Source organism: Oncorhynchus nerka, linkage group LG6 (genome assembly GCF_034236695.1).
Source record: "Oncorhynchus nerka isolate Pitt River linkage group LG6, Oner_Uvic_2.0, whole genome shotgun sequence".
NCBI classification, from domain to species: Eukaryota; Metazoa; Chordata; class Actinopteri; order Salmoniformes; family Salmonidae; genus Oncorhynchus; species Oncorhynchus nerka.
The window spans coordinates 35,669,489-35,691,892 of NC_088401.1; the positions used below are offsets into that span (position 1 = coordinate 35,669,489).

Genomic DNA, 22,404 nt, shown 5'->3' on the forward strand with positions numbered 1-22,404 from the left:
ATCTTCACCTGGAATGCTTTTCTAACAGTCTTGAAGGAGTTCCCACATATGCTGAGGACTTGTTGACTACTTTTAATTCACTCTGTGGTCCAACTCATCCCAAACCATCTCAATAGGTTGAGGTTGGGTGATTGTGGAGACTAGGCCATCTGATGCAACACTCCATCACTCTTCTTCTTGGTCAAATAGCCCTTACACAGCCTGGAGGTGTTTTGGATCATTGTCCTGTTGATAACCAAATTATAGTCCCACTAAGTGCAAACCAGATGGAATGGTGTATTGCTGCAGAATGCTGTGGTAGCCATGCTGGTTAAATGTGCCTTGAATTCTAAATAAATCACAACTGGGTCACCAGCAAAGCACCCCCACTCCATCACACCTCCTCCTCCATGCTTCACGGTGGGAACCACACATGCGGAGATCATCACAAAGACACGGTGGTTGGAACCAAAAATCTCACATTTGGACACATCAGACCAAAGGACAGATTTCCACCGGTCTAATGTCCATTGCTTGTGTTTCTTGGCCCAAGCAAGTCTCTTTCTTCTTATTGGTGTCCTTTAGTAGTGGTTTCTTTGTAGCAATTCAACCATGAAGGCCTGATTCATGCAGTCTCCTCTGAACAGCTGATGTTGATGTATCTGTTACTTGAACTCTGTGAAGCATTTATTTGGGCTGCAATTTCTGAGGCTGGTAAATCTAGTGAACTTATCCTTTGCAGCAGAGGTAACTCTGGGTCTTTCATCATAGCGCTTGATGGTTTTTGTGACTGCACTTGAAGAAACTTTACACATTGATTGACCTTCATGTCTTAAAGTAACGAAGGACTGTTGTTTCTCTTTGCTTATTTGAGCTGTTCTTGCCATAATATGGACTTGGTCTTTTACCAAATAGGGCTATCTTCTGTATACCACCCCTACCTTGTCACAACACAACTGATTGGCTCAAAGGAAAGAAATTCCACAAATTAACTTTTAACCAGGCACACCTGTTAATAAAAATGCATTCCATGTGACTACCTCATGAAGCTGGTTGAGAGAATGCCAAGAGTGTGCAAAGCTGTCATCAAGGCAAAGGGTGGCTGTTTTGAAGAATCTCAAATATAAAATATATTTTGATTTGTTAAACACATTTCATAGTTTTGATGTCTTCACTATTATTCTACAATGTAGAAAATAATAGAAATATAGAAAAACCCTGGAATGAGTAGGTGTGTCCAAACTTTTGACTGGTACTGTATATTTTTCTATAAATCACATTGGCTATGCATAGCCTGTCTGCAACGAACTTGAAACATTGTATCTACTATTAACCTGGGTCCGGCCGAATGTAGGCTATTTGCGCAAGTCTAACGGATGTGAAATAGCTAGCTAGTTAGCCGTGGTGCGCACTAAATAGCGTTTCCATCGGTGACGTCACTTGTTCTTAGACCTTGAAGTAGTAGTTCCCCTTCCTCTGCTAGGGCTGCGGCTTTTGTGGAGCGATGGGCAACGATGCTTCGTGGGTGACTGTTGTTGATGTGTGCAGAGGGTGCCTGGTTCGCTCCCGGGTATGGGCGAGGGGACGGTCTAACGTTATACTGTTACACAAGGGATAAGAAGTAATCAGGTAGGCCTATTTAATGACGTTTACACTGGTTCAGAGCATGACATTTTTCCCTTTCATGCTGAGTGGTTATCGAAAGGGAGAAAAAGGGGGAATAACTATCGTTACTCTCAATGGATGTAAAAACAGATTTGGTTTGCTATCAGATACTCATATGCTTTTATATGCTTACATTTGTGCGCAGGCCAGGTAACCTATAGGCCTACTTCTATGCATTATCAGCTGCGCTTCCTTACTCAACATTGACAGGAGCGCTCCAAACAAAAGACAATTACTAAATTGACAAAACTCGTAAATTTCATTAAATAAACCCAAACTTTTTTTCTCACTGGTTTGGTAGCATAGGTTGTGCGCTCTGCAAACAGTGTCCACTCTAACAATGAGAACGGTAAAGATTGGAATAATTATTAATTGAAAGCATTAACAGAAATGACCATAATCAAACAAACGTTGTAGATTATAAATTATAGGAATTAACGGTAAATGTATTACTGGTGATATATGTAATTGGGTATTGATGTCAAAGCAAACAATTCACACAATGAAATTATGAAACAATGAATGTACACAAATTGGCGGGAGAGAGTGCATTCTGGAGAGAGACATGCATTATGCATTTTAGCCACACTCCCCTTCTTCTTGGACTGTGCGATCCTAGCGGCCTCTGCAATGGATTAAAGCCAATTTATGCTTGATCCGAGGAGCTTCCCGAGGCACGCAGAGGTCAAATCAACCTCTGCGGAGGGCTCCATGTAGCTCCACATTGACATGATTGGTTGACGGTAGGTGAGGGCGGTACGTTCTGTAAAAACAAAAACTTACTTGCTTTACAATGGTTCTGCTCTGCTAAGCGCAAGACGTATGAAAGACCTGGTGTCTGCGGAGGCTGCATCGCAGTAAATGCTGTACGCCCACTTCAGACGTCAGATGGACCATGTGGAGCCTTTAAGTCTTGGCCTCAGCAATGGATTAGTTCACTGAGATGGGCGCGAATAAGACAGTTGACTTGTGTGCCAATAAAAAATATATATTTCCTACTGCTCGACCAACAGCCTATCGACCAAACAACTAATTGGGGGACTCCAATGAGGTCCAGCCAACTTTCTGATACAGCCTGCAGTGGGGAGTATTAAAACTGTCACCTGTGATAAAACGGAGGGCGCTATAGTAGACGGGATCCAAAGGTTTAAGAGTAGTGGCTGCTGCAATTTGGTAAGAGAGGCAAGATCTATTTCTAAAATATGAGCTCACTTTAAATCGTAGCTCATGCGTGTGTTTAATAATCTCTTAAATGTAATGGCAAAATGTAGATTTCTGCCTAAATAGACATAGCCAAAAGTAACTGCCATTCGTGTATAATGGCAAGCTTCTGGCATGCAAAAACGTGGTATATTTGGAAAGAAGACATCTTAATAGAAATAGACATGGGAGATGAGGAAATGATCAGAGGGTAGGGGTTACATAGTTCAGAATATGCAAGATCAAGCACCGACAAAATAACTGCTTTTTTATATTTTGAAAGTGAATTGATGACTCGAGCTGGAAACACTGATGGCTTCCACAACATGTGAACAATATGGGATTGATAGACGTTTTAGTAAGTGGTGTCAGGTGTGGTCACGGGACGTTTCCAAGTGTTCCTAAACCTCTCCAAAATGCTAAAGATAATTACAGTGCTATTTCATATTTGCAATCCCTAAGTGCTATTTGTATGAAAACACAAGTTCTACCATAGCAACCTCACACAAACATTGTGGTGTTATGGGGTATCCAGGGTACCTTCACGTGTCCTTTCAACCACACCAAAGTGTCCAAATGTGGTAATTGCACTGTTTTTGCACAATGGATGTGCCTAAAAGTTATTGTTCACGAAATGTCTACAACACCAACCTCTCTCAAACATTGTATTGGTGTCAGGGGACATGGATACCTACAGTGTGTAAACAGGCAACACCATATTTTTGATGCGCAAAGGTATAGTAAAGAACTTTTGTGAAAGAGCACAGTTTGAAAGATATGGTGTAATAACTGAGCTATGAGTCGGGAAGCAGGTGCAACGTTTAACAAAACTAGAAACGAGACAATTCCATGTGTCTATATGCCGGTACACAAGAATAATACCAACTGGTGAGAAAACATGAGTGACATAAAGGGGAGGAACTGATGAAGGTAATGAAGTCCAGGTGTGAATCCTAATGATTAACAGTTATGTGTAATGATGAATCCCAGGACTGGTGGTTAGCATTCTGGCGATGTCATACGCCGGAGGGGAGAAGCAGGAGAAGATGTGACAGTACCCCCCCTCTGACGTGTGGCTCAAGCCGCAGGACAACGCCGACCAGAGGGACGACCCCGAGGACGAGGAGCGGGTCGGTCCGGACGGCGAAGGTAGAAATCATGGATGATGTTGGGGTTCAGAATGTCCACCGGAACCCAACACAGCTCCTCTGGGCCATACCCCTCCCAGTCCACCAGATACTGGAGCCGGCCCCCACAACATCGGGAATCCAGTAGGGATCAGACAGCGTACACCGGACCCCCCTCAATGTCCAGGGAGGTGTATCGTTGGCGGACAGTATCAGCTAGGGGACCAGGAACCACCGGCCTGAGAAGGGAGACATGAAAAGAGGGTGAGATACGATAGTGACTGGGTAGTTGTAACCTGTACGTCACCTCATTGACCCTCAGGAGAACCTTGAACGACCCTACCAACTGGGGGGCTCAGTTTCTTGTAGGGCAGGTGGAGTGGGAGGTTCCTGGTAGAGAGACAGATGCGTTCCCCAGGATGGAACACAGGGGTCTCATTGCGGTGGTGGTCTGACTGTTCCTTCTGACGATGGACGGCGCGGTGGAGTCCCACGTGCGAGTCGCTCCACACCTCACGCAGGAACCACTCATCTACCGCAGGAGCCGCGGTCTGGCCCGGAGTCCACGGGGCCAGGGCCGGCTGGAAACCCAAAACACACTGGAAGAGGGTCAACCCAGTGGAGGAGTGACGTAGGGAGTTCTGGGCGTATTCTGCCCAGGGAAGGAATCGTGCCCACTCATCCTGCAGGTCCTGACAGTGACTCCTCAGGAACCTCCCCAGCCCCTGGTTCATCCTCTCCACCTGTCCATTGGACTGAGGCCGATACCCAGAAGTGAGGCTGACCGTGACCCCGAACTTCTCCAAGAAGGCCCTCCAAACTTGTGATGTGAATTGGGGGCCACGGTCGGAGACGATGTCCTACGGAAGGCCATAATGCCGGGAGACCTGCTGGAAGAGTGCCCCAGTGACCTGGAGAGCAGTGGGAAGACCAGGAAGAGGGATTAAACCATCAAAACTGGGAAGATCGGATACAAAGTCAATGGATAGAGGTGACCAAGGTCACTGAGGCACATGAAGCGGCAGGAACTTTCTTGCTGGAGCATTCCGGGGGGACTTGGTTTGAGCACATACGGAACAGGAGATGACATACCAAGTGACATCCTGCACCAAGGTGGGCCACCAGTACCTCTCAGCGATGGAGTTGATGGTGCGAGAAATACCTGGATGTTCAGTAACAACAGCTGTGTGTGCCCAGGTCAGCAGCCGATCCCTTATCCCTGTTGGAACGTAGATGTGCTCGGGAGGACAATTCTGTGGTGCAGGCTCCCTCTAGAGCCTGGCGGATGTCCATATCTATGTCCCAAGCCACTGGACCCACGACTTAGGAGGATGGGATGATGGGTGGAACCTCTTCCGAATCGTGGATACAAGGACAGAGAATCGGCCTTGATGTTCTTAGAAACTGGGCGATAGGTCAGTGTGAAGTCGAACCATGTGAAGAAAAGTGCCCCTCTAGCTTGGCGCAGATTCAGTCTCCTCGCTGTCCGCATGTACTCTAGGTTCCGATGGTCGGTGAGGATAACGAATGGTTCCTTGGCGCCCTCCAGCCAGTGTCGTCTCTCCTCTAATGCCAACTTCACCGCCAGGAGCTCCCGATCGCTGACGTTGTAATTCCTCTCTGCTGAGGACAGTTTCTTGGAGAAAAAAAAGCACATGGATAAAATTAACGGGTTACCCTGTCTTTATGACAAAACTGACCCCACGCCCACCTCAGATGCCTCAACCACAAAAGGTAACATGGGATCAGCGTGTTTTAGCAAGGAGGCGGAGGTGAAACGTCTTTGAGGAGACGAAAGGCCTCGTCGGCTGCTGGAGACCACACCAGCCTACGAGGCCCACCCTTGAGGAGGGGTGTGAGAGGGGTGGCAATGGCACTAAAGTTCCTGATGAAGCGGCGGTAGAAGTTGGCAAACCCCAAAAACCGTTGTAACCCCTTGATGGTAGTTGGGACTAGCCATGACCTTACCGCATCTACCTTCTTGTCCTCCATCCTCACTCACTGCCGGCTGATTTGGTAACCCAACAAGGATACAGACCTCTGGTGGGATTGGCACTTCTTTGCCTTGACGAGCAGGAACAAGAGGCGTTCCAGGACTGTTCGAACGTGGGTGATGTGATCTTTCAGGTTGGTCGAGAAGAACAGGATGTCATCGATGTATACAGTCACCTGCTGTCCGAGCATGTCCCTGAACACCTCGTTGACGAATGCCTGGAACACTGATGGAGCATTGGCTAAGCCAAGGGGCATAACCAAATACTCGTAGTGACCAGACATTGTGCTGAAAGCTGTCTTCCACTCATCCCCCTCCCAGATGTGGATGAGATTGTAGGCACTCCGCAGGTCTAGTTTGGTGAAGAACTGGGCCCCGCGGAGCTGCTCGATGGTACCAATGGGAGAGGGTACTGATACTTCTCGGTGATGTCATTGAGTCCTCGGCAATCGATACATGGGCGGAATCCTCTCTCCTTTTTGGCCATGAAGAAGCCAGCTGACGCAGGGGCCGTGGATGTGCGGATGAAACCCTGTTGGAGCGTCTCTTGAACGTAATCCTCCATGGCCTGGGTCTCAGCTACAGACAGACGGTAGATGCGTCTGCGCAGAGTTGTAGCATCAGAAAACAGGTTGATGGCACAGTCCCAGGGGCAATGAGGAGGGAGACAAGTAGCGCGGGTCTTCGAGAATACCTCCTTTAGGTCCTGGTATTCCCCCAAGATGTTGGGCTGAAGGGCAACCATAGGACTCAACCGATGTGGAACCACAGGGGACAGGGAAGCAGGTCTTCCAGCATTCAGGAGACCAGTCTGATTTTCAGCCTCGACCATGAGATGATAGGGTTATGGCGTTGGAGCCAAGGGAGGCTGAGGATGATTTTGTGACCTGGTGCACACCTGAAGAAAGAAATGCTCACCTGGTGATTGGACTCCATGGTGAGGGTGAGTGGTTGAGTGATGTGTGTGATGGTCCCAGATCCTAATGGCTGACAGTCGAGTCCTTGAACCGGAAAAGGAGAGGAGAGAGGATAGATGGTAATGTTGAGGGAGGAGGCAAGGGTCTGATCCATAAAGTTTCCAGCAGCGCCAGAATCCACTAAAGCTGTAGACACAGTACACGAGGGACAGTCAGCCAGAGTGATGGACACCAAAAAGAGTCTAGCAGCATCGGAATCTGGAAAACTCACTCCTGGACCAGGGGATGGAATGTCACATCTCTGTCCCTCTGCTCTAGTGGATCCCGGATTCTGAGGTACTGGACACCGCTGGAGCTTGTGTGCTCTTTGCCCACAGTACAGACATAGCCCCAGCTGTATCTGTCTGCGCCGTTCTGCCGCGGAAAGGCGTGTGACCCCTACCTCCATGGGTTCTGGCTCTGATCCCGAGTACTCGCCAAAGGAGGGAGAGAAGCAATGAGAATGCCGACGCTCCCGTAGAAGGTTATCCAGGTGGATGGCCATCGCAATGAGTGCGAACCGTCTGAATTTTTCTGAACCGTCTCAGTGCAGCTCCTTCCAATAGGGCGCTTTCCCTTTAATTCCCAATTAAATAGCCAGCATCAGCTGCGCAAAAGTGGGGTTGTGATGGAGACGTGAATAAGGATGTGTTCAACTCTCAGTTCCGAAGCTTCTCTATTCCGTTTGTTTTGTTGCCGTTAAACGTGTGTTTTGTAGCCTAAGAGAGTTTACCCAGGATCGGATCCACTCTGCGTCCGTGGACTACACCTCTTCGTTCTTTGTGGCCTTTCTCCGCTGGAGATCTGTTGGCGGATTGGATTGTCTGACTGACCGACTGACTACAACCTTTTTGTATACGGTATTTCATTTGTTTTGATGTGAGGTATACTGTGATGATTTATGTAATTAGTTGTAGTTGAGGACTTAGTAAGAGTTGATACGCTTTAAAGTTCTGTGGTAAAATGAGTGTTATATTGATTGTATGATTAATACTGGGTTTACGCTACCCTGAATGAACGGACAAACATTGCGTGACAGAAGTCACTTGAGTTCCCTGAACTCTACCGGGCAGGACTCTTTTTAGGCCCGAGGTACAGGACATTTCTGGAGGAACCAGAACTCATTGTGTTATATTATTATATGTGTGTGTAATCATTGATGTTGTTAATACAACCCACGCAAAAGAATATAGTTGTTTTGGAAGTTCTTTCCAATGTTTTAAGGGTTTATGAAAAGTTTATTTCCATCCTGACTTTTACATAAGTCCTTTGTATTGGTGTAGACTTGACGGACCAGATGGGACTCGTTCCCTCCCAAACCAAAAGGAGAAAACAATGTTTTCTCTGGTAGGCACAACCTACCTGGCACCCCTATAAATAATAACCTCAAGTCAAAACCGTTACATCGCGCAGACCTCTTCTGAATAGCGTGCGAAGTGCCGGCTCATTCCATCCACTGGAAGCTGCTACTGTCCGGAAGGTGAGCACATAGCCGACTGATTCCCCTGCTGTATTTGAAGCAGACGCTCACCTCCCCCTCTGTGGGTTGATCAAAAATGCATTTAAACAGAGCAATGAACCCCTCATAAGAATCTACTTCCTCCTGTCCTCTCTCCCAAGCAGCACACACCCATCCCAATTCCCGCCCAGTCAGCAGAGAAATAACCGTGGCAACCTTGGACCTCTTGGTGGTGGGGGCTCCCAACTGGTGTGAAAAATACAGGGAGCTCTGAAAGAGGAAGCCACAGCATTTGCATGGTGTACCATCGTATTTATCCAGGAGGGATAGACGGGTATCGCTGACCTGAGCGGGATGCTGAATGGGCCGTTGCGCTGGCTCCCTGGGTAGACTGGATCTAGAGTATCCTCCGATGCTGGGCTGCAACATCTCTCGGGATGTTCGAGACGCTGCAGACTACAGAGAACCTCTTCCATGGCTGTCCCCAGTTGATTCAGCTGGTCATGGTGTTTGTCGCCCGTCTGAGAGATTTCAGACTTTCCTGCTGCTTCAATAGTTTGAGATGGTATTCTGTAATAACAGCGCTGCGAGTAGGAGAGCAGGTGAAACGTTTAAGAAAACAACAAAACCAGAAAAGAGACAATTCCATGTGGCTATACGCCAGTACACAAGAATAATAGCAACTGGTGAGAAAACATAAGAGAGTGACATGTAAAGAGGATGAAATTATGAAGGTAATGAAGTCCAGGTGTGAATCATAATGATTAACAGGTGCGCCTAATGATGAGTGCCAGGTGTGCGTAATGATGAATCCCAGGACCGGTTGTTAGTATTATGGCGACCGGAAGGGGTGAGCAGGAGAAGATGTGACATATGGCAAACAGAAATCAAACCGGATGGATATCAGAAATAGATGGGAGAGGTTGAGGATGGAGGAAGGGCGGGAGTAAAAACAAACAAAATAGAACTATAGTAAAACAGACTGTCAAATTTTTTTTATATAGTATCTATAATCTGGAAGAAGAGGCCTAAGCATTGCTGTGAAAAAGTTTAGAAAGTTAGAAAGTAATAAAGAAAAATATATTTAAAAAGAATATGTATATAGTCGTGGCCAAAAGTTTTGAGAATGACAAATATTAATTTCCACAAAGTTTGCTGCTTCAGTGTCTTTAGATATTGTTGTCAGATATTACTATGGAATACTGAAGTATAATTATAAGCATTTCATAAGTGTCAAAGGCTTTTATTGACAATTACATGAAGTTGATGCAAAGAGTCAATATTTGCAGTGTTGACCCTTCTTTTTCAAGACCTCTGCATTCCGCCCTGGCATGCTGGCGATTAACTTCTGGGCCACATCCTGACTGATGGCAGCTCATTCTTGCATAATCAATGCTTGGAGTTTGTCAGAATTTGTGGGTTTTTGTTTGTCCACCCGCCTCTTGAGGATTGACCACAAGTTCTCAATGGGATTAAAGTCTGGGGAGTTTCCTGGCCATGGACCAAAACCTGCAGGGGTAACGAAGGGGTGGAGTTTTGTTTCAAAGATTTGACATCTTTCCAGAAATTGGCTATATTACCACCACTCTCCGATACACAATTCAAGGAATATGTTGATTTAGCTGTTCTAACCAGAGAAAGGGGAAAGGGGGATACCTAGTCAGTTGTACAACTGAATGCCGGCAACTGAAATGTGTCTTCCAAATTTAACCCAACCCCTCTGAATCAGAGGTGCGGAGGGCTGATTTAATCGACATCCACATCTTCGATACCCAGGGAACAGTGGGTTAACTGCCTTGCTCAGGGGCAGAACGACAGATTTTGACCTTGTCAGCTCGGAGATTCGATCCAGCAACCTTTCAGTTAATGCCCCAACGCCCAAGGCTACCTGCCGCCCCAATAGATAGACATCTATTTCTTAAATGTCTGAAGGACTGCCAATCAGACGTAGAATCAGTCAGTCTAGCCTTAGCCCAAGCTAAATCTATTTCCTGTCATTTCTTAGACAATTCATACATGAACCAAGGATTAGATCTGTATTTTACCCTTAGCATTTTGTACGGCGCATGTTTATCTGCAACAGAGTTAAACATGGAAATAAAAGGGCCTGGTAAGAGTCAGTGATAGTTGACACAACCCAACAGTCACTCAGACAAAACATTTTGCTCATTCAAATTCCAGAAATTGTATCTTTGTAAAAATACGTGAGCGAGATTTATGTATCTTAACATCTGTTATGCAGGCAACAGGACAATGGTCACTGACCTTATTAGCAAATGTCCCATTGGCTGTATATTTAGGAGGGGCTTTTGCTTGAAAAATATTTTGAAGGGTAGATTTTTCAGGGTGTTTAAAGTTGGGGCTAGTTGGTTTAGTTATCTGCTGAGTTAGATGTAGCTCAGTACAAATATCTTTCAGCGTATCAAATACTGGCATCAACCAATCCAGATTAAGATAACCCAACATGAATAATTCTGATTGCGCAGAGTTAGACAGCAGGTCAGACATGCTCCGGAGCTTTGGCGACTACTAAGTATTTTTTAAGTACTCCCCCCGCTTTGGGCTGGATGTGTCAATATGTAGTTCATAATGCATAATCTATGAGTAGAATTCCTCTTTTACCTCAATTAGCCACAAGATCCCTAGTTTGAATGTAACTGTTTGACTTGAAGCTGTACTGCGCCATTTCCCCTACATTTCCCCCCACGTGGGCCAGCCCCCTAGCAATTTGAGTTCAACCAATGAGCTTCAGCCCCTTGCCACATGAGTGACAGCTAGAAACATGCACATAATGCACCCACAGCAGGGCAGCAAGAGAGCAATGACGTGGTGCACAGATCTGCACATACAGTATGTGAAGTAGTATGCGATTTTCGGGGACCACTTTTGGCTCATGAGTGCTACTACTAGAACTAATGGGAAAACAGTATACAAAAGTACCGGAGAATGCCTGTAAGAGAAATTTGACATTTTACATTTTCAATCTGATACAAGAGGATTCTGTTAAGGTTGTGTTTAAATTGCACCCTAATCTCCCACATTGTAATCTCATTCATTAGACATTCATTAGACAGACATTTGTTTTGAGGTGTCTCTCTACTAAATCAAATTTGCCAGTAATATACTACAGTGTTGTGACCTGGCTGTGGCAGAGAGAGCAGATAACAGCCATTAGAGATAGTGTTTCTGCTGAGGCTGTTAAGGTGTGAAGGACATGCGCCATTGGTTGTTGAAGCAACAGATAAATGTGTGTGTCCTGCTGCCGACGAAGAGGTTTACACGTGCTGATAAAAGCTTTCAAGGTCAGAGCTCTATAGAGGGTGTTTGTTATGCATCCCAAATGGCACCCTATTCTCTTTATATTGCAGTTTTTTTTTTTTGACCAGGGCCCAGATTTCTGACCTAGGCTAATAAACTCTGAATCATCCTCCACTGACTTAATTTTATGTTATTAGGGCATAATAAACACCTTATAAATACATTGTAGGTGAGTAATAAGTGCTAACATAAAGTGCTATCATAAAAATACAACACCTTGAAAATACAACACCTTGAAAATACAATACTTTGGGAATAGGGCTTTGTATCCCATTGTAGCAATATTATTTTCACAACTCATTGATATGCAGCAGTGCTACCTGGCACCCCCTGTTCCACCACCCTAAACCTATTTGTTGACACAAGTGCTGTATTTACAGCGGTTTAAAAGTTGCAAATGAGAAGATGAGTGTGAACACAGGGCTAATAGAGACATTTATTTTCTATATTGAGTTGCTAGCAGAGCCTGGCAACATGTCACTTTTACTAGTCCCTCAGAAAGCAACACCTTCAGTCTCACCTCCTCACAGTCCCAACAAATAACTACTTTTATTATTTCCCCAATTACTTTCCCAATCTTTCCCCAAATGTATTTTAATCGTATTGTACCTATTTAACTAGGCAAGTCAGTTAAGAACAAATTCTTATTTTCAATGACGGCCTAAGAACAGTGGGTTAACTGCCTTGTTCAGGGGGCAGAACGAACCTTTCGGTTACAAGTCCAACGCTCTAACCACTAGGCTATCCAAAGTTGAATCTGGCATTCCTCAAGGTTCTGTGCTTTCTCTATTGTTTTCTCTTTAAAATGTTTTTATTATGCAAATACTGTTGTAAAAAAATAAAAAATAACAGGATCAGTGTTTAAAATGAAAAAGGTCTGTTAATATTTGTTTTTTACATTTCAGAACACGTTTACAGCAAAACTAGATTGAAAATGAGCTAAATGAAAAGTACTTATAAGGTGCAATATGTAGAAACTGCTTTGGTATGCTCTGCTCCAGAGAGTAGCAAACGGCACCCTATTCCCTATATAGTGCACTACTTTTGACCAGGGCACATAGGACACTGGTCAAGAGTAGAGCACTATGTTGAAAATAGGGTACCATTCAGGACTCAGGCTATTATGTGCCCATTATTATTGATCATACTGCATATACAGTAAGACTATCATTTACATGTTCAAATATTTTCCAATGGCATTGCTCTTAAGCTTGCCCGCACACTCCTTATGGTGCAGGAAGTTGTCAAGAAAGCCTCCAAATCCAGTTGCCAGAGGTCATCTTTGCCCGTGACCTTTCACTGAGATTAGTTTTGCACATGCTTCCCCAGGACTCTTATTGGGAGAGACCATGAGTGCTTTCCTACATTCTAAGATGGTGGCATTTACTGGCGACATTTCCTCCTACTTGACATATGATGGGATTATAAACTAATGTTTATTTCTCTGCATCCACTTCTGTTAAGTGGCTGAGAGAAATCAAATAGAAATCCTTAAAGGTTCCAGCAATTCCGCAGCGAAAGCCATCACAAGTAAACAGACACAATGATACACAGACCACAAACACACCCCCTTACACAAAAACCACATGATTTCACATGTGGAAAATCACACTTTCACAGCTGTAGTTTCATGTTATCACATTAACTTTACATAAGATCACATATGATCATATGAAAACGTGTTTTTGGAACACTTCACGTGTTCACGTGAAATTCATGTGTTTTTTTCTGTAAGGGATGTGAACACAGATGTATACAGATGTATACAAGTCTCGTTAATGTGTGTTATGTGCATAGAAACATAGACATCCCTAACAGCACACATCATATGCAAAACATGCACACATGCGTGCACATACAAATGCACACACTCACGCATGCACACACAAAACCCTGTGCGGAGATCCCTGCCAGCCATATATAATTTACAATTGGTGGTTGAATAATCAGTTGACGTGCAGCTCAGGGAGTTCTGTGGTTAATGAGTGCCTCTCCACATAAGCAGTTTACAGGAGTTATCGAAAACATGAGGCTTCTGTCAAAATGTCAATGAATCTCAATTTACCCACAAACTTAATCACATGGGGAAGGTTTAATGCGGGCAGGCAACTATAAACGCCCAGCTTCCTCTTCCTAAAGCCTGTCGCATGCTTCCCAGTCTAAACAGTTTGTGCACATATTATGACGACATTTTGTGACATTTTTGTTCGTTTTGGTATTCGGGAGGTTTATTTTCCGGCTGTTCACGCACAATGTTTTTCATGAGGCAAGTCCAGATTTGGTAGCCGAATTCTACGCCCCTTCATCAGTGATTGAGCAACATTAGGGATGGGAACTATGGATGGGATTCTTCAATTAAGTGTTTGCTGTCATTCAAGGAGAGAGAGGAGAGAGCGCAGCAGCTAGGCCCTAATGTCTGCAGTACACTACTAGTTTTCATGCACATTTTTTCACTTGCAGCAAACATCTTAGCTAGATGTAAAATTGCGCGACTAAGAGCTCCTCGGCAAATAAGTCCAAATTAATTACAGAATATTTTGAGGACGTGTTATGGCTATGCTGTTGCTACAGTGGCTCAAGAGGGACAAACAAGAGTAGTATTGCCGCTTTTTTCTTGTTTTTCAAGCAAAGGTCTTTAGGGAGTACGCTTTACCATAGCTGAGTTCTGCTAGGATCAAACCGAACCTATGTATGCGGATGCCTTTACACTGTATTCAGATGTACTGATAAAAAAGACAACTGGTATGCTGATAAACACATATTCTTAAAAAACAGCCATTAATGTAAAAGCAATGATTTTAAAATAACACTGATCAAATGAGAGACCCTCGGTGATCTTGTTGTTTTGAAGAACACGATATATGGTCTTCCACTGTGATGGTGCCACCTTTTAACATCCATTTTGTGATTCATTATTGATCATGTTTTTTTTTCTTTTCAGGAGGAGATAATGACAGCATCATCCTCTCACCTGGGGATAGGCCGAGGGGTGTGAGGAGGGGTGTATGTGCATTGGGGAGGGGTGTGGGTGGTGACACCAGAGGCGGCAGCTGTCTGTCAGGACTCACTAGGCAACCCAGCGAGGACGTCTGACAGAGACCCCCAACCCCGCCCTGTCCCCCAGCCACTTACCCACCCGTCCCCCTCCTCAGAACCCCCACTGGTACCAGCCACACTGTGTCTATGTCTGCATACTGCTGGCTAGCGCAAACCATTGCAGCAGGAGTCTGCAACCCTCAGGTCCTGCGCCATCTCTCACTCGCTCACGTTCTCTCTCTCACACTCACACTCCAGATGCGCAGTGACTCCTCGACCCCTCCTGAACACGAACAGGACGGGAGGATGAAAAGTGGAGAGGATGCACAGTCACGGAGCTCTGTGTGCCTTTTAGGAACATCTCTCCACAAAACGGAAGACTGCTGAAACTGTATGGTATGATCTGTACTAGAGGCTGATTCTCCAACTGGATGCCTGGTGGTGCTGTGAGGTGTATGCACATTTATATTCTCTGTAGGGTTTTCATTTACTGTCTATGTCGACATTTCACATCCCTAGTGAAAAACAATATGATGATAGAGTGCTGGAATTGAGATGAACAAAAATATAGTATATATTAGGCTTTCTACCACCCCTCTCCTATTACCCCTCTTGCCCCTCTCGCTTTTCCCGAAGATAGTTTTTCACACATTCGCAGGAGTGCTGTTATGGAGACACTAACGTGATCTGGACAGCAAGCAATCGCCTTGATAAAACGTAACGGCAACTTAAATGACTTACAAAATGTCATGCTTATTAAAGTGTAATTACTTAAAGAGTGTGGCAAATTTAGCTAATGAGTTGCAAAACAGGGATATTTGTAAGAAAACGGGTTCTGGAAAATCTATAGGAGGACCAGATATTGTGAAGTCTACCGATTAGCGTCCCATCTCCTCACTTTGACATTGGCTTATCTTCGTCGACATCTTCTGCTATCGACGTCCGTGGTAATCAGGACATCTTCCTAAGCTGTTTTGTCATTTGTCCCTTTTTTTTTAACAAAGATAGACAGGGCGAGGACAGGACGGAGAGGCTCTGTCTGTGTCCCAAATTGCACCATATTCCCTATGTAGTGCACTACTTTAGACCGGAGCCCAATGAGGAAGCACCCTGTGTCAGCTCCACTCTCAATACTCTTAAGGACACCAGGTTGGTTGGTTCCATGCAAGAGCAGGCACTCTCCGATGTAAGCCTGTGCTATAGTGGAGGACTCCTCCAATTTGATTGGATCTCTTACGACATGATATAAACCCCATAACATCTAACTGGTTGTGCCTTTATTAACTTATTCTCATTTACTTTCTTTGTCAATTTATGCACACATTTCTGTTGTGTTTTGAAGGCTAATGCATAGTTACTGACACATACACAGGCGCACACACACACACACCGTCTGTCTCTGATTTCACACTCCTGAGGTAAAAGATAGATCCCGCCCTCACTCTGGTTTCCGCAGAGAACTTATTATTTTTTAAAACATTTTTCCATAATTTAAATAGGCAAGTCAGTTAAGAACAAATTCTTATTTTCAATGACAGCCTGTTCAGGGGCAGAACAACAGATTTGTACCTTGTCAGCTCGGGGGTTTGAACTTGCAACCTTCCGGTTACTAGTCCAACGCTCTAACCACTAGGCTACCCTGCTGCCAAATGAGGAAAAGGAAAGAAAAGAGTGTGGAGGGAGGTAAACGCATAAACAGAAGAAATAGAGATAAAATAAAACAACAAGAGAATGTAGCGAACGTGTGACAGAGTTGGCCATAGGAGGACAGTGAGTGTAGGATTGACCGAGGAAAACGGTCCCGACTATGTTATGCCTGTTGCCATTGACGACGGCAGCAGCACACACACACAGGCCACATCCATTTAGTTCTCAGCATGCCTCGTGATAATCTTCATGGCTCACAGTGCCATCGCTGTCTGTCTCATTTCCATAGAAAAACTAATTTAGACGCGGGTCTGCTAGGAGGACTCCAGCGCATCAATGGCTGCTTGATTAGATCCTCACCTCCAATATGCACATTGCTAGCTACATTTGAATATTTACTAGCAGCGTCACCAATGAATGAATGCACATCTCCCCTGCTCTCATGCCCACGCTCATCTTAAGTATACTTCTGCACTGCTTTTAATTTTGGGCAGCCACAGAGTGACAGCTCTCCAGATAATCCGCTTACTGTTCCTTCCCTGAGCCACTATCATCGGCTATTTAAAGTGTCAAAACGCACTGCGCTTTGTCTTGTTGTTCTTTATCCTCCATGGGAACCAACAATCCCAAGGAGGACAGGAAATGAATACAGAAGACGTCTATCAAAGCGACACGTTTAAACAGGAAACTACATTTGGCATTCATTTCGGCTCAAGATCAATGTCTGGTTGCATAATGGCAGCCTCATAAAGGATGCAGGCGGTATGGATGGTAGCAGAAGGTAGCGTGGTGATTAAATGCCAAGTTGCCACATCTGGAGCCATATCCCTGGAGAACAACCCAGTCAAATCAAATCAGAGCACAGTGTAAAGAGATCTGGAACATTCCAGGTTTGGTTAAGTTCCTTTAAAATGATGTTGCATGTTGGGGTGTTGGGAGGACAAGCTCAGTATTCTCTTTAGGGATTTTACTTGGTAAGATTTAACGATACAATCACACAAAAATTGTATTCAATATACAGTTGAAGTCGGAAGTCTACATACAGCTTAGCCAAATACATTTAAACTCAGTTTTTCACAATTCCTGACATTTAATCCGAGTAAAAATTCCCTGTCTTAGGTCAGTTAGGATCACCACATTTCACATTTTAAGAATGTGAAATGTCAGAAATATTGTAGACAGAATGATTTATTTCAGCTTTAATTTCTTTCATCACATTCCTAGAGGGTCAGAAGTTTACATACACTCATACACTTAGTATTTGGAAGCATTGAGTTTAAATTGTTTAACTTGGGTCAAACGTTTCGGGTAGCCTTCCACAAGCTTCCCACAATAAGTTGGGTGAATTTTAGCCCATTCCTCCTGACAGAGCTGGTGTAACTGAGTCAGGTTTGTTGGCCTCTTTGCTCGCACACGCTTTGTCAGTTCTTCCCACAAATGTTCTATAGGATTGAAGTCAGAGCTTTGTGATAGCCACCCCAATACCTTGACTTTGTTGTCCTTAGGCCAATTTGCCTCAGCTTCAGAAGTATGCTTGGGGTCATTGTCCATTTGGAAGACCAATTTGCGACCAAACTTTAACCTGACTGATGTCTTGAGATGTTGCTTCAATATATTGACGTAATTGTCCTTCATCATGATGCCATCTACTTTGAGAAATGCACCAGTCCCTCCTGCAGCAAAGCACCCCCATAACATGATGCTGCCTCCCCCCTGCTTCACGGTTGGGATGGTGTTGTTCGGCTTGCAAGCTTCCCCCTTTTTCATCAGGTTATGTCGATATAGGTTCTCTGCTGTTGTTCTGGGATTGATTTGCACTTTTCGCACCAAAGTACGTTCATCTCGGGGAGACAGAATGCATCTCTTTCCTGAGCAGGATGATGGCTGTGTGGTCCGATGGTGTTTATACTTGCGTACTATTGTTTGTACAGATGAACGTGGTACCTTCAGGCATTTGGAAATTGCTCCCATGGATGAACCAGACTTGTGGAGGTCTACAATTCTTTTTCTGAGGTCTTGGCTGATATCTTTTGATTTTCCCATGATGTCAAGCAAAGAGGCACTGAGTTAAAAGCTAGGCCTTGAAATACATTCACAGGTACACCTCCAATTGACTCAAATTATGTCAATTAGCTTAACAGAAGCTTCTAAAGCCATGACATTATTTTCATTAATTTTTCCAAGCTGTTTAAAGGCAGAGTCAACTTAGTGTATGTAAACTTCTGACCCACTGGATTTGTGATACAGTGAATTATAAGTGAAATAATGTGTCTAAACAATTGTTGGAAAAATTACTTCCGTCATGCACAAAGTAGATGTCCTAACGGACTTAACAAAACTATAGTTTGTTAACAAGAAATTTATGGAGTGGTTGAAAAACGAACTTCCGAATTAAAAATAATCTATACTCTGTTCCACATGGATGTAGTCAGTGCTAGATGTTCCCAGCACATAAATAGAATAATTAGAAAGGGCATCCCCATTTAAGTCAATGATTATAGTTCTGTGGTTCCCATCTTATTAGATAGATGATGAAACAGGACTTACATCGCTGACTCCAGCCTCCAGGATCTTCACACCTGTCTCCTTCTCCAGCTGCTTCTTCTGCTGAACTACATGGGGAGAAACATAAAAAAGGCAAGAGTTGTGTGTGAGTGTAATTGTTATGTACAGTACCAGTCAAAAGTTTGGACACACCTACTCATTCAAGGGTTTTTGTTTATTTTTTACTTTATTCTACATTGTATAATAATAGCGAAGACATCAAAACGATGAAATAACACTTATGGAATCATGCAGTAACCAAAAAAGTGTAAAACAAATCAAAATATATTCGATTCTTCAAAGTAGCCTCCCTTTGCCTTGATGATAGCTTTGCACGTGTTTGGCATTCTTTCAACCAGCTTCACCTGGAATGCTTTTCCAACAGTCCAACAGTCTTGAAGGAGTTCCCACATATGCTGAGCACTTGTTGGCTGATTTTCCTTCACTCTGCGGTCTAACTCATCCCAAACCATCTCAATTGGGTTGAGGTCGGCTGATTGCGGAGGCAGTACTCCATCACTCTTCTTCTTGGTCAAATAGCCTTACACAGCCTTGAGGTGTGTTGGATCATTGTCCTGTTTGAAAAACAAATGATAGTCCCACTAATGGGTTGGCGTATCGCTGCAGAATGCTGTGGTAGCCATGCTGGTTAATTGTGCCTTGAATTGTAAATAAATCACCAAAAGTGTTACCAGCAAAGCACTCCCACACCATCACACCTCCTCCTCTCCTCCATGCTTCACGGCGTAAACCACACATGTGGAGATCATCTGTTCACCTACTCTGCGTGTCACAAAGACACAGCGTTTGGAACCAAAAATCTCAAATTTGGAAACATCAGACCAAAGGACAGATTTCCACCGGTCTAATGTCCATTGCTCGTGTTTCTTGGCCCAAACAAGTCGCTTCTTATTATTGGTGTCCTTTAGTAGTGGTTTCTTTTGTAGCAATTAGACCATGAAGGCCTGATTCACGCAGCATTTATTTGGGCTGCAACCCTGGGTCTTCCTTTCCTGTGGCGGTCCTCATGAGAGCCAGTTTCATCATAGCACTTGATTTTTTTTGCGACTGCCCTTGAACATTTTCTGGATTGACTGACCTTCATGTCTTAAAGTAATAATGGACTGTCATTTCTCTTTGCTTATTTGAGCTGTTCTTGCCATAATATGGACTTGGTATTTTACCAAAAAGGACTACCTTCTGTATACCTCCCCTACCTTGTCACAACACAACGGATTGGCTAAAACGCATTAAGGAAAGACATTCCACAAATTCACTTTTAACAAGGCACACCTGTTAATTGAAATGCATTCCAGGTGACTACCTCATGAAGCTGGTTGAGAGAATGCCAAGAGTGTGCAAAGCTGTCATCAAGGCAAAGGGTGGCTACTTTGAAGAATCTCAAATATAAAATATATTTTGTTTAACACTTTTTGGGGTTACTACATGATTCATGTGTTAATTTATCATTTTGATGTCTTCACTATTATTCTACAATGTAGAAAATAGCAAAAAATAAAGAAAACCCCAGAAACCCAGGAATGACTAGGTGTCCTAACTTTTGACCGGTACTGTATATATATATATATTTTAGCTGTGTTTTAGTGAGAGGAATGAATGACGCAGAAGAACACGTTTGACCTTCCAGTTCTATAATGGAACAGGAGACTGGGAGAAAGAGTGTGTGACAGTGTAAGTGTGTATTAAAGATAGATTAATTCTCTCACAGTTTATTGTGAAACGTTTCTACCCGAAGCTCTTCGTCAGCCTATAACTCCAACTCCAACCTCATCAGTGACTGTTCAAAGTCACACTTACTGTTAGCTAAGGTAAACCAGATGAGATTTGGAAAGAGGGGGGGGGGGGGGGGGGGTAGTTAGCCTAGTGGTTAAGAGTGTTAGGCTAGCAAGGTTGCTGGTTCAAATCCTTGAGCTGACTAGGTGAAAAATCTGCACTTTAACCCAAGTTGCTTTGGATAAGAGCCAATTTGTAAGTCGCTCTGGATAAGAGCGTCTGCTAAATGACTTAAATGTTAAATGTTAAAATGATAAGAGTGTCTGCTAAATTACTCAAACTTAAAGTGGTTTAGGGGCCAGACCTTTGCACACAGTCAGTTGCTGAGGCACCAGTGAATGTTTACATTGTTAAATGATTTTAAATGTAAAAGTGCTAGTTGATGTTCTGCATAATGAATTGTTATTGGTTCTTGCAGTACTTAATAGGATCACACGATGAGTTTGATCCATACATCTATTAATCAATTCAAGTATTCCCACGCTAGTTCCAAATGCAAAGTTTAACAAAGATATTGTCATGAAAATCAAAGTAAGTGATGCAGCGACTGAGCGTCCAACATTTAAGATCTACACTTGGCAGACTTTGTTTTATTCTGGTCATGTCTACCCCTTTGAGTCCCTTGCTTTGATGGATACATTTATACTGAAAAAACAAAATCAAAGGGGTCTTAATAGATTATGCCAAATAATATGGTGAATAGAGTATAATTTTAATTGAGTTTGTTAGCATGTGAATGTACCAGGAAATAGGGAGAGAAGAGAAAGAGGGAGAGCCAAGGAAAGAGAACGAGAGAAGGTCCTTTAAATCCCATTTACCCAGATGAAGGGTATGCAAATTACCCTGAAGAGCTGAACCTTACTTCACTCCTCAAATTCTGCAAAGACCTGTTTAATTAGTATTTTAATCAATCCAAATGATTCCACGCACTGCTCAATTTATGCAGCATTCCAAATAATGAAGCATGTTACTTTAGTGCCATCATTAGGAGGGCTACTTTACAGCCCTCTCTCTCTCTCTCTCTCTCTCTCTCTCTCTCTCTCTCTCTCTCTCTCTCTCCTTCTCCGACATCCCGTAAGCGCTGATCACCCTATCGTCTCATCAGCGATCACCATAGCGATGGCGACGTCTAAATGATACTGTCAGGACTTATGGAATTAAGACTGGGGGGAAAGCGAGAGTGAAAGAGTGAAGGGGGGATACATCCACAGCACAGAGATCCACTAGGCCAACATACATCACAAAGAGAGTATAGCAAATCAGTTGTGGGGAAAAGCAGCCATCTTGGTTCAACCTGGTGGTGCTGGTGTTATTTAGGAGGGGTAATGAGGCAGCCATCTTGGTTGAACCTGGCAGTGCTGGTGCTATTTATAGGAAGGGCTAATGAGGCAGCCATCTTGGTTCAACCCGGTGGTGCTGGTGTTATTTAAGAGGGGGTAATGAGGCAGCCATCTTGGATCTGTGTTTTATTTCAGAGGGGGTAATGAGGGAGGTAATTAGGGCCAGCTGGGTGGGGGGAGTTGGGCGACGGAAAGGTCACCCTCAGCGTTTAGTCTTAATGAGGACCCCTCAGGGAGCTGAAGATGAGTATAGAGCCAGTCAAAACACCGCGATGAGCCTTACATCAACACACAGTCTACCTTCTATCTATTGGCTTGGATACCGTTCCAGTTTGACTGACAAGCT

The 22,404-nt window shown here is 44.0% G+C and overlaps 1 protein-coding gene across 1 annotated transcript in view; it reads right to left on the bottom strand.

The window, feature by feature from the left end:
- Positions 1-22,404, bottom strand: part of ptprn2 (protein tyrosine phosphatase receptor type N2) — a 255,259-nt gene that overhangs the window by 68,644 nt on the left and 164,211 nt on the right. Inside the window, exon 11 of the mRNA XM_029661555.2 lies at positions 18,928-18,992. Coding sequence (XP_029517415.2) covers positions 18,928-18,992 — 65 coding nt within the window. The remainder of the gene's footprint in view (positions 1-18,927; positions 18,993-22,404) is intronic.